The sequence below is a fragment of the Octopus bimaculoides genome, chromosome 4 (genome assembly GCF_001194135.2).
Source record: "Octopus bimaculoides isolate UCB-OBI-ISO-001 chromosome 4, ASM119413v2, whole genome shotgun sequence".
In the NCBI taxonomy this organism is placed as follows: domain Eukaryota; kingdom Metazoa; phylum Mollusca; class Cephalopoda; order Octopoda; family Octopodidae; genus Octopus; species Octopus bimaculoides.
In genome coordinates this window covers 138,696,044-138,708,995 of record NC_068984.1, presented here as the reverse complement: position 1 = coordinate 138,708,995, position 12,952 = coordinate 138,696,044, and the positions used below count along the sequence as shown (strand labels likewise).

The 12,952-nt window shown below is 32.3% G+C and overlaps 1 protein-coding gene across 2 annotated transcripts in view; it reads right to left on the bottom strand.

Moving 5' to 3' along the window:
* Positions 1-1,226: 1,226 nt before the first annotated feature.
* LOC106872781 (microphthalmia-associated transcription factor) overlaps positions 1,227-12,952 on the bottom strand; it is a 93,575-nt gene continuing 81,849 nt past the window's right edge. For both annotated transcript variants that reach the window (XM_052967524.1, XM_052967522.1), the window contains 4 exons: positions 4,675-4,849; positions 2,982-3,057; positions 2,544-2,691; positions 1,227-2,113 (listed from right to left, as the gene is read on the bottom strand). In XM_052967524.1, the coding sequence (XP_052823484.1) occupies positions 1,850-2,113; positions 2,544-2,691; positions 2,982-3,057; positions 4,675-4,849 (663 nt within the window). In that variant the 3' untranslated portion in view covers positions 1,227-1,849. The remainder of the gene's footprint in view (positions 2,114-2,543; positions 2,692-2,981; positions 3,058-4,674; positions 4,850-12,952) is intronic.

The following is a 12,952-nucleotide window of genomic DNA, read 5'->3' as shown; positions in this document are numbered from 1 at the left end:
TATATATATATATATATATATATATATATATATATATATATCTGTATATGTATGTATATGTATGTATACATGTGTATATATATATATATATATATATATATGAAGAGAGAAAGAGAGAGATGCACTAATGTAAATATGTACCTCTGCATTTGTCTATGTGTATCTGTTTTGCATATATAATCCATAATCATATTCTGATAAAATATATTTAGTTAGAATAACAATTATAGATTAGATATTTTATTCACTCTAAGGCCTATCTTTGGGTACTTAATTTAAATGGCCTGAGATAACTTCTTTTGAATTTATCACCTTCTGGAAAACATACATATATACATATTTCTGGAAAACATACATACATACATATTTCTGGAAAACATGCATACATACAGATAGATATACATATTTTTTAAGTATATAATTATATACTAAAAAATTAATTTTACCGATATGGTCGTTTTTATATGCTAGCCACTAATATAATCATTAAAATGATTATATCCTCAATTTATAAGTATACATATATGGTTTAATGACATCAATGATTTTTCAAAGAAATCATAAAATGATATCAAGCACAACACATTATGGTATATCTTCTACTCTTTGTAGTTTAGAGAAACTATGTCAGCAGGACCAAATAGTGAAGAATTAGTGTAGATTGCATGTGACAGCATATTATCAAAACCTTCTTGAAATTCTTACTTCAGAAGTAGACATCATAGTTCTTGAAGAGTAACTGTTTGTTCTATTTTGTTTTTGTATAAATTGTATGATCTGGGGTGGTGGGTAGCCATAGTGATAGATGGGTAAAATAAAAAATCGCCAGGTAAATGTTGATGATAACAGAAAAAATATGAGGTTTGAATTGGCTTATGGTCAGTGATTTGGGTTTTTGGTGGTTATCATTGGTGGCGTGCACTGCAACACTTACAAGGGTCTTGAAAAGAATAACACTGTAGTAGTAGCAGGAATAATAGTAGTAGTAGTAATAGAAGAAAGAAGATGGAAATAAGGATTTTAAAATGAGAAACAGATTAAAATAGAGACCATATACATGTGTGCATGTGTATATATATATATGTGTGTGTGTATATATCAATATATATGTTTATTATATATAAATATTATGAATATATATATATATATATATACACAAAGGCATAAACACACACATATACATACATATAAATACAAAAACACAGAAATAAATACAAAATCTCTCCTATGTCCATAACATGATTTATATATGGTTCGATTTCTTTCTTGTAAAGATGGGTGTGTTCATTTGAAATTTCAAACGTGGGATTGTGGTGTGTATATTTGATGAAGTTGTGTTTCTCTCATTTACAGTTTGATAAGAATACAAACTGTTAGTTGTGAAATAGTCATTTTTTTGAGAGGAGGGGGAGTATTTTTTTTTTTCTTTAAAAAAAAAAAATTTGAAAAATATGAAAGGAAAAAATTGTTTTCAAAAAAAAAAAAATTCAATAAAATAATGTTTTGAAAGAAGTTGACAGAAAATTTGGAAATATTTTGTACAATATTGGAAACAAAAATAACATGAATTTTTTTCAGTATGATGTCCATAAATTTCAATTGTATTTTACAGTCAAGACATTTTGTTTTATAATAATCCACTTAAGGAAAGGAAGTAAAGAAAGAAAGAGTGAAGAGAAGCAAAAGAAATGTCTCTGGTTCTGTGTTTCTTTTTGCTTCTTATATTTCTATTTTATTATTTTTTTGTCATATTTTTGGTATTCTTTCTTTATTCTTTTCTTTGACATTTAAAAAATCTTTTTTTTTCTTTCATTTTTACAAAATGTTCCGTAATTTTGCTGTGAGGATTTTACATGAGTTCGTCATCATCTTCATCCATTGATGGACTGACGGGATTTGATGACATCATGGGATCTCCGCTGACAGGTGAGCTGTCTTCGTCCATAGCACTGCTACCAACAGAGGAAAAACCATTATTGACTTGGTCCAAAAGCAAATCTGTATCGGATTTTCCACAAGGTGGTGTGAGAAGATCTGCAAAGACTGCCAAGCTACTGCTGTCGTTAGGGAGACCTGTTGATATTCCGTGAGACTTACACAACATTTCCAAATGCTGTAAAAGAAAAAAAGGCAATCATACAGAGAAAACTAACATCACTAATATTGATACAATTATCATAATTAACACAATTTCTATAACAGCAGGCATGGCTGTGTGGTTAAGAAGTTTGCTTTGCAACCACACATTCTCAGGTTCGATCCCACAGTGTGGCATTTTGGGCAAATGTCCTCTGTTATAGCCCCAGGCTGACCAATGCTTTGTGAATGAATTTAGTAGTTGGAAATTGTGTGTGTTTGTGTGTGCTTTCGAGTTTGTCTCCCTGCCCACCACCTGTCAACTAGTGTTGGTTTGTTTATGTTTCTGTAACTTAATGATTCAACAAAAGTGACTGATAGAATGACTACCAGGCTATGCCATGCAAAATAATGAAAACAAAAAAAAAAAAAATCAAATTCAGAACATTTTGTAAATCTTAACTTACCTGTACTCTTAGCATAAGTTTTCTGTTGTTTGTCTCTGACAATCTATTTTTTTCTTCAAGGTTGTGCATTTTATCTTGATCTTTTCTAAGTCTTCGAATATAGTCCACGGAATTCTTTAAAATGGAACCTTTATTCTGTCGGGTGTCACTGCAGAAACAGAAGGATTAAATCAATTACAAAAGAAAAAAAAAACAATAATAAAATTTGGCACTATTGCTAAGATAATTAACCAATTTGATACTAACAACCAACTAGTGTCCATCATTAAGTCTAATAACAAGGGAATTTAATGAAGCCAAAAAAAAAAAAAATTGAGTCAAATGATCAAGGAGTCAGATTTTTTTCTGCATTAGAAAAATCCTCCTTTTAGACAAACAATTTTATGAATTTCTTTACTTTAGCATTTTTCCAATAAAATGCAGTGAGAATTTACTTACGGGTCACTGTTTTTGGGTAGGAGTGTTCCAAGTTCCTTAATTCTGTCATTGATATTAAACCTTCTTCTCCGTTCAACTGAAAAAAATAGAATATAAATTGTTTAAACCAGTTCCTAATATTCATTTATCTTTAGACACAAGTGCAATTTTGAGGAAATAGATAAGAAATGGCATTAACTGAATTAAGACCAACATATTATTGTTTTACATTTTATTAATGCTGGAGGAAGGAAAGCCATAGTCAGTGTTTGAACTAAAGACCTAAAAAGCTGAAGCTAAATTTTTAAGCTAGTTATTCTGGTTCTCTGTTGTTATTATATCACCTGTCATCCAGTCTTATAGACAAGATCAATACATAAAGATTTATCTAGAAACAGAATAGTCATTTCTTGATTCTCAAGCAACATATGTTAATATGTTTCTGTGTGATTACCTAATAATAATAATAAATAAAATTTGAATTATAAATTTTGAACAAAGTTAATATTTATCAGAAAGTAGACACTACATATGAACTGATGTAATTTGAAATAGGAATTCTGGTCAGCAAGCTAATTAATTATATAAATTATGTAAGCAGGTGAATATATCCTTGAGCAATGAACACCATTCTGTAAAGCCATGAACAGCTAAAAGATGTAATCTGTAAATAGGTCAATCCATGCAAACACAGATAGCAGGCTCCTGTCTCTGTAGCTGCCACATCCTGGATAATCCTTTCAGTAAAGGGTGTGAAAGCTGAGATGTGTTAGCCCCTAATTATGGCTACGTGGACAGCCAAAACAATTAGTGAAAGCATGGTACTTCTGGATCAAGGATGTAAAGAACTGAAACTCTCAGCACATTAAAGAAATTTTTGAAGTTTGTTGCAAGCAATGAATTACTCTCAAGGATCAGTTGAGTTGTTCTAATTCTATAAAATATTTTCTGTAAAAACCAGATAGCAAAATACATGCAACAAGCTTTCACTACTAGATAGTTTATTATTGTACAACTATACTACATAACAGAATGTATTCCATATCGATAAGCTGCTCTTACATTGCTCACTTGGTTGCTGACTGGCATATCATCAACCTTATCAAGCAGAAGGACTTTGGATAGGGCACAGACAATAACACAACACCTTTGTGAACCTGTACTTAGACAACTATATAAGAGGTAGACCAACAGACCTTAGACAATGTGTATAATAGGTTTACCAACATTCATCAGCCCGACCAATGCACAACAGGTTATAATCAAATTTGTACATATGAAAATAAAAAGGAGCCATGACAGAATTTTAAACATGAATAGTGTTGTAGTAAAGATTGTTTGCCAACAGAACATGGCAGTCCTGGTTTAGGACTAATGTTGCTGTAATTTAGCCTCAGGAGACATCATCTCAAGTTGGCTATATGACACAATCCGTGTCCTTATATTTTTGAACAAGAGAATCTAGCACCTCCACTCAGCTCAAAACAATATCTGTATATTGTGATTCCCTTGTTCGAAAATATAAGGACACAGATCGTGTCGTATAGCCAGCTGGAGACAATGTCTCTTGGGGCTAAATTACAGCAACATTAGTCCTAAACCAGGACTGCCATGTTATGTTGGCAAACGATCTTTACTACAAAGTACTGTTGCTGAATATCTCACATTGTGAGATTTAAAAATAGTAATTATCTAATGAATAGCGTCAACTTACTCAAATTATGGTTATCCTTTTTCTGTCGGTCTTTTGCCCACTGTCTAGCCTCATCCTCGTTGAGGAATTGTGGTGGATCAGCTGCCTTAATCCGAAAAGCATTTGGTACAGAGGTTATTGATTTGCTATTTTCTGTGTGTTGATCATAGAGGTTCAGAACACTTGTTTGAGGAAGCTTTAAATAGAGAAGGATAACAAATTATACATACAAACATTATACACAAACATATACTGTGAATATTTTACACTCTGAAAACATACAATGGGTTGTCCAATTGTGTCACCAAATATAATACAAACTTGTTATATATATGTGTGCATGCATGTGGAAGTGTGTGTTTGAGTGTTCATTTTGACTGGAAGTGATATATCTTTGCTAAGATATATAAATGTGTTTAAATGTCTTTCATATGAACATCTCAACATGGTTGTACATGGGTTAAGAAGTTCAGAAAAAAACCTTTGTCGTCTATTTTTTTTTTTATGAACACAATATGTTGCTCTATTGACTTCCCAAATGCTATACAAGATGAAAAAGAGGTAGCATATTGAGCAAATCGAAGCAAGCTCAACTTGATGCTAATAATGGTTCATATGACCATGAGTTGAGTTTGGTAAATATTCTTTGGATAAATATAGAATGGAACTTCACCAAAATCAGGATATGAGGATTTCAACTTCCCTGTCATTTTGATAATTAAACTGCTGACTATGTGTGTGTCCATGTAAATGCCTATTTCTCTGAAAATATATTTATATCTTTATGTGAGTGAATGAATGTATGCTTATAGTGAACCTTTTGATTCAAGCCTGATGAAGTACCACTCCAATGTAATTAACCACAAATATTGAGTAACTTTTCTCATAAAATCATTTATGTGCAATGATTAGAAAAACGGAGTGATGTCAAAACAATTATGACTACTAATAAACATGGGCTAAATTCATTCTTTGTCACCATAATGGGATTATATATACCTATGTATGCACATAAACACAGATATACATATAAATAACATATACACGTGCACATTATATATATATATATATATATATATATAATTATGTGTATTTCTTCTATCTTAATGAATAAAAATTCTTCTGATAGAATAAATGGGTTAATAGAAACCAATGTAGCAAAGAACACAAAATAACTGTGGTTTAGTTCCTGTTTTTAAGGCAGGAACTCCTTGAAATTTTGGGTATTTGAGTATATTTAAGAATTTAAGGAATGGAGAAAACGCATGTTATAATTGCATACTTTATTCCTACATATGTTTCAAAGGATTACAACCTGTGTGATCCATAGGGATCTTTGATATTAAAATTGTAACCTTCTCATCAGGGAAAGCATGGGAATCATCTTAAACGCGAGACATTATGACCGATTATGAAAACAATAGATGGATATATATATATACAACTATATATTTGAGGTAAATGGTAAATGGGTATGTGGATGAGTGTATACACAGACACACACACACACATAAACTTTCAAATTAATAGTATACATGAATTTTTACAACCTTAATACATAACATTATCCTAAATACACATATTTATGCATTAAAATATATATTTTGAGAAACATATAAGAAAATCAAAAACATTCATATTTCTGTGATTATATATTAAATCAAACAAGCAGCATTATTATTATTATTATAGAGAAATAGAGACATGCAAAAAGCTATGTGTTGAGATAAACACATGTTTGAAGAAAAATAAGAGTACATAGAAGCAGGCAGATGTAGTTTCTCAAGCAAGATAGACTCCGATGTGTCTCACTAAAACACTTCAGCTTCTTCCATCATGTTGGTTGTGTAACAAGGGATTGTATCACATTGAACGTCTCTTTGCAAACCCTTCTTATTATCACCCATCTCTATTGCAAGCCATTAATTTCTCTCTCTCTCTCTCTCACACACACACACACACCATTTCCTCCTCTTTCACTTATTGTTGACATCCATCACACTTTTTTACTTCTAATACTCCTATCAATCTGTCTGCCACCTAATACTTTCTCCCTTTGCCATTACAATTCTCATGCTGTTTTAATTCAACCTCCTTACCAACCAACATCATGTAGCTGCTTATTACACCCTCTCTTTCTTTCACTCCCTCTCTTCCATCATCCTCTTGCTCCTATCACTCTGGTTCATCTCTTCTTTTAATCTTTTCATAGTCCCACTCTGGCTCCTCTCAGTTGTGTAAGAAAGAAAGGAATGAACATGTAGAAACAGTACAGAAAAGAGGTGTAGGGAAGACCAGATTCCTTAGTGTTGCCATGGATGAGACAACACTGGTGCTACAAAAGAAAAAAAATGACCTCACAACAGTCTGGGTACCTTTTCACTCAAAATCATTTTGATGCAATGTGGTTAAAAATGGAATGGTACAGAAACAATTGTAACTAATTACAAAGTTGTGCTATATTCATTCTTTGTTATACACACACACACACACACACACACATATATATATATATATATATATATATGCAATCAAAAGCAGGGACAGAGTAACAAAAACAGTTGAAAACTTTTCTTGTGCCATACAAAATTAGGTTATCTTTCATACCAGTTAACTTCTGTGTTTGGAGTGGAAGATAAGACGGCAAGTTTCAGAATTCTGCCTTGAAAATATATATTCACACACAGACACATTTATAATGATTAAATAACAATGGTAAAGGAACATGTACATGTGATTAGAATTTTCAATGATGCTGAAATAGAGATGAAGATCAGAGAAGATGTGGGAGAGAAATTTAGAAGGAGAAAGAAAGAAACATGAACAGATGTATAAACAGAAAAGCAGAATGTAAAAGGGGAAAATAGTAAGATGAAAACAAGAGACAAGATTATGGAGTGAAAAAGCAAACACAATAAATAGACAATTGGACAAAGTTCTCCATTTATTTGTTTCAGTCATTTGACTGTGGCCATACTGGGGCACCACTTTGAAGGATTTTAGTTGAACAAAGTTTGGTACTTGTTTTATCAGATACTTTTGTTGAGCTGCTAAGCTTCAGGGACATAAATGGAGAAATGCATGCACACACACACATTCTGCCCAATACCTTATTTTATCAAACCCAAACGAATAAATGAGAAAGCTGACCTATATGGAATTTGATCTCAGAAACTAAAAGAAAGAGGCTAAATACAAAAATGAAATTTGTGTACCACATCTAAATGATATTATTTCTATAATTCTGGAGGTTTTACTGTGAAGTACATATTCAACTAAATGAATCAATTAATTGTAATGTGACCCAATTAAAATCTTATGATAATTATCTTTATTTATATATTTCAATGAATGGATTTAATTATAGAAAGACAGCAATTTATATTTCATTATGATATAATTCTAACATTGTTTTAGAGAATTCTAACGATGAACATTTTGTTTCAGATTTATTTTTAGACATTAGCTTTCAGATCAGACAGTACAGAATGCTTTGGTAAGACAATTCATGAATTCAGAGAGAATTGTCTGACAGTTGTATTGTTTATCTTTTAGTTGTTTCATCCATTAGACTGTGGCCATACTGGGATACCACCTTAAAGGGTTTAGTCAAACAAATTTTAACCCAAGTGCTTATCTTTTAAGTTTGGTACTTAATCTGTTGACTCTTTTGCTGAACCACTAATATCGGATATAAACAAACCAACACTAGTTGTCCAACAGTAGTGACTGGGACAAACATATACAGACACACACACTTCTAAAAGAGCAGTAATGACTATCAAGCCATGTCAGCTTGGAAAGTGTATGTAAAATAATAATGATGAGGTATGTCGAATTATGAAAGAACTGCTCTGATAATTTATACAGCTATCCATATTTGGTTACTTTTATGATCTCATAGTAATACAGTAAACTAGATATAAACGTTCTTCAAAGAAATCTAAGCCATATATTTCTAAAATTCTATATTTACAGTAAATACAAACCATAACTCAGTACATAATCTAAAAATTGCATTATCATATCACTGATTATTTTGCATTTATCAAATTCCTTTACAAAGTTCCTATTCTGCACAAACATTTTTCTGTAAAAAGTAATTGTGTCATTTTCCAGAAGTTTCCATCGCATGAATGTCCTAGTTATAAGTCTGAGCTTGAGCTCTTCCTGCACTGCTCAGCATGTTGGGCAACAAACTCCCTCCATTGGGTTTGATCAGCTGCTGCTGTTGCACATCCATTCTATGTAACGTTGACTCTGTTCAGGTCATCTTCTAATGTCTGTCACCAAGTAATCCTTGGCCAGCCTCATTTATGCCTGCCATAAAATAGCACCCAAACCATGGCTGTATTCCAGTGCCAACGACAAGCTAGACTAGTGGTTCTCTACTATGTTTTTATTTACGGATCTCTTTGAATCTTATTTTACTCAGAATTTCCATACCCATTTGATGTCTAAAAACTCCCATTATATTTTCATGATTAAATATTATTAGGAATTGTATTAAAAAAATTATTAAAATATTTTGTGTAATGTAGAAATATAACCAATTTACTGCGCATAAATTTTAACAATGAAATCTTATTTGGGCCCCAGTTGAGAACCGCTGGGCAAGACAGAACACGTGGCCAGCCAGTAGTCATGACCCTATTAAGAATTTCCTCATTTGTAAGAGTCTCACCTCAGGATCTTTAACCCTTTAGTGTTCACATTATTCTGCCATAATTAATGCTTTTTTATCCACATTGTTTTGAAGTAATCATGTAGCTATGAGATTTTGATGAGGTAGCTGTTAATTTTTAAAATGATATTGTAGGGTTTGTGTGAGAGACCAGATCTGGCCAGTTTGAACATAGAATAGGCAGAATACTTTTGGCCGGATATGGCCGGTTTAAATGCTAAAGGGTTAAAGATACTCTCTCCTAATATTTAAGCTGTTCTTTTGTTATAATCTACATTGTATTAAATTAGTGACATCAAGCAGCATAACTGGTAATTGACAATTAATGACATTGTTATGACATTGTGAGATCTGAGGTTAGAGTTCAATTGTTGTTGATAACGTATCAATTTTTTACTGTTATTCATGCCTTCTCTAAACAACAGTGTATAGAAGCAATAATATGACTGGAAAAAAACCCAAAAAACAAAAGGATCAACTTATTGAAGCATATTTCTTTCAGAAACAATCAAATATATTCTTTAATGAAACACAAGAGAGTCATGTAAGAAAACAGTTTACATGTAGTGTACACTACAGCCCCAAAGATTTGATAGCCAGAAACTGAAAGAAACCTGTTGAATGCATGCATGTGTGTGTGTGCGTGTGTTTGCTGTTGTCTTGGTTGTAAATGAGCCTCACTGTTATACGGGCGATGTAGTTTTCAGTCTTCTGTGGAAAACATATCTGGCCATGAGGAAATATTACCTTCCTTGGAAAGAGGTGAGGGTTGGACACAAGATGGACACCTGGCTGTAGAAAATCTTCTTCAACAAATTCTGTCTGATCCATGCAAGCATGGAAAAGAGCTGTCAAGAGTGGTGTTTATTATTACTATTATTATTATTATTATTATTGAGTGAAATAACAGTGCATACCATGAAAGTGACACTGGGGTAAAATATATGAAGCCCAGTTTACCCATCATGACAACCCGTTTGATGAGGGTACACCAGGCACATGCATTAAAAACATATGTGAGCGACACGGTGATCTCATATCAAGATTAACAGCGCATGACCTCGCAGGTGGGGCACAGTTAGAATTTTCTTCAGGCCGAGTAGCCCATCCCGCTCAAAAGGTCCCTGAATAGGGGTTGTTTAAGGATGCTGAATGAAACACCCACGTTTCCAAATGATGATGATGATGATCAATTATATATATATGTGCGTAGTGGGTGGTTTATAATATCCATAATTCACACCAACAAATAACAGCACAATATATTATTTTTTATGTCAAGAAATAATTTTAAGTTCACTTGTTGCCATTTATTGTACAAGAGTACATTACACTAGAGGAAATTCACACAGTGCGTTTGTGTACAGGGTGGTGATGTGAACTTCAAGAAAGACAACACCCATAATTTCAGATTTTTTCCCATTCCTTAAGACACATGTATTGATCTTAAAAATCTTATTAGCTACTTATTGTAAATGTTAAACATTATGAGTACTTTTCTTTGCTATAAAGCCAACACTTTAATATCTTTTAAAATGTTTCAGGAGTGGTTTCATTTGGAAATTCAGAGCTCTAGCATAACAGTTATACACATTATCGTCATCATCATCATCATCGTCATCATGTAATGTCTACTTTTCCATGCTTGCATGGGTCAGACAGAATTATGGAGACAGATTTTCCTACAGCTGGATGCCCTTCCTGTCATTGTTTCCAAACAAGGTAATATTCTTCATGGTCAGACATGTTTTCATGGTAGATTGAAAATGAAGGTCACTGCTTGTATGACAGTAATACTTGTTTACAACTATTATGTGATGTCAAGACAAGGAGACAACAGCACACACACATACATACATGTACATATTCACAAACACACACATACATACATACATATATACATACAGATATACACAATGGAATCCTTCAGTTTCCACCTACCAAATCCACTCACAAGGCTTTGGTTGCTCCAAGGCTATAGTGGAAGACACTTGCCCAAGGTGATATGCAGTGGGACTGAACCTGGAACCATGTGGTTGAGAAGCAAGCTTCTTACCACACAGTGCCATGACTGTTAGCAAATTCTGTGCATCAAACAGTTGATGAGCGGCAAGGATAAAACTCATCAACATAACCATATACAACCATGTTATGAGATGAACTGATTAAATAAATAAAATGATGATGGGGTAATGATATGGTGGATGAACTAAAGAAGACATCACTCATAGAGCTTGAAGAGAAACAAGCTTGAACCCAGAAAGGACACAAGAGGAACAATTTTGAAAGGAACCATTTGGCAGCTGAAGGCGCTATAATAATAAAGAGGGAGGAGATGGTTAAAATAAGAAAAGAACATCATTTCATGCATAGAATATTTCAGAAAAGAATGATTTCTTGTGAAATTTTCACTGTTTTATTTTTCATTTAATTTTTCATTTTCATCTTGAAACAAAGATATAGAAAAAAAAAAATTATAAGAAATTTTTGAATAATTAAAGAACATTTTACTGCAGAAATAAAGGAATAAAATATTAATATAAAGAAAAATAATAATCTCACATCTCCAAAAAAATACATTCTTTGCAAAATGCAAGAGAAGCATTCTCACAGCCAGTATGTTAGTGTTGCTGGAATGGATAAGATTATGTATATATGTGTGTGAATAGATATATATATGTGTATATGAAAATGTGTGTATGTGTGTGTGTATATATATATATATATACATATATATATATATATATATATACACACACACATATATATATACATATATATGTGTATGGATGTATAGAAAAAGAGAGAGAGAGAGAGAGAGAGAGAGAGATGGAGAGAAAAAAAGAATAGAAAGTCAGAGACAGACATTTTTAGATATTTATATTTATGTAGAGGCAAAATGTTCTGCAGCTCAACAGAATAATAATGATTCAGGTTTAATTTAGACTCATTACAGGATAGCAAACGATCAACTAAACGAAGTATAGTTGCAGGGAGAGAAAGAGAATTTAGAGAGAATTAGCAGCAAGTTGGGTGGAATTTTACTTTCCTTTGAAACATGCAGGTAAGCCAAGCATGTCTGTGAATTGAGATATCCAGCAAGATTACAGAGGAAGTTAAATAGCATTGAATTTGTTATGGAGGTTCGAGGGGGGAGGAATGTTAGCAATCTGATGCATTCGATCCAGTATTCTCAATGATAAAAAGAGCATTATTCTTTATATATCTATATACCTACCTATATATTATATATATATATATATATATTTACAAATACAATATCCCTACATTCACTCAGTTTCCTATCTTAAGTAAACTAACTATTGCTTAACCATCCTCTCATACCGTCTCCGATGAAGGGATATAATAAATATCCTGGAAACAGCTGTAAGACCTTCTATTTATAAATGTTCTATATTATACACAGCCTTGGTTCTTTATCTCATCACAAAATCCTTACACACACACACACACACACACACACACACATATATATATATATGTATATATATATATATATATAAGGTGATTATTTTAAAATTGTATGGATAATACCATACTAAATTCTGGTTCCTCAACTCAAGTACCATATACATCTGAATCTATATATATATA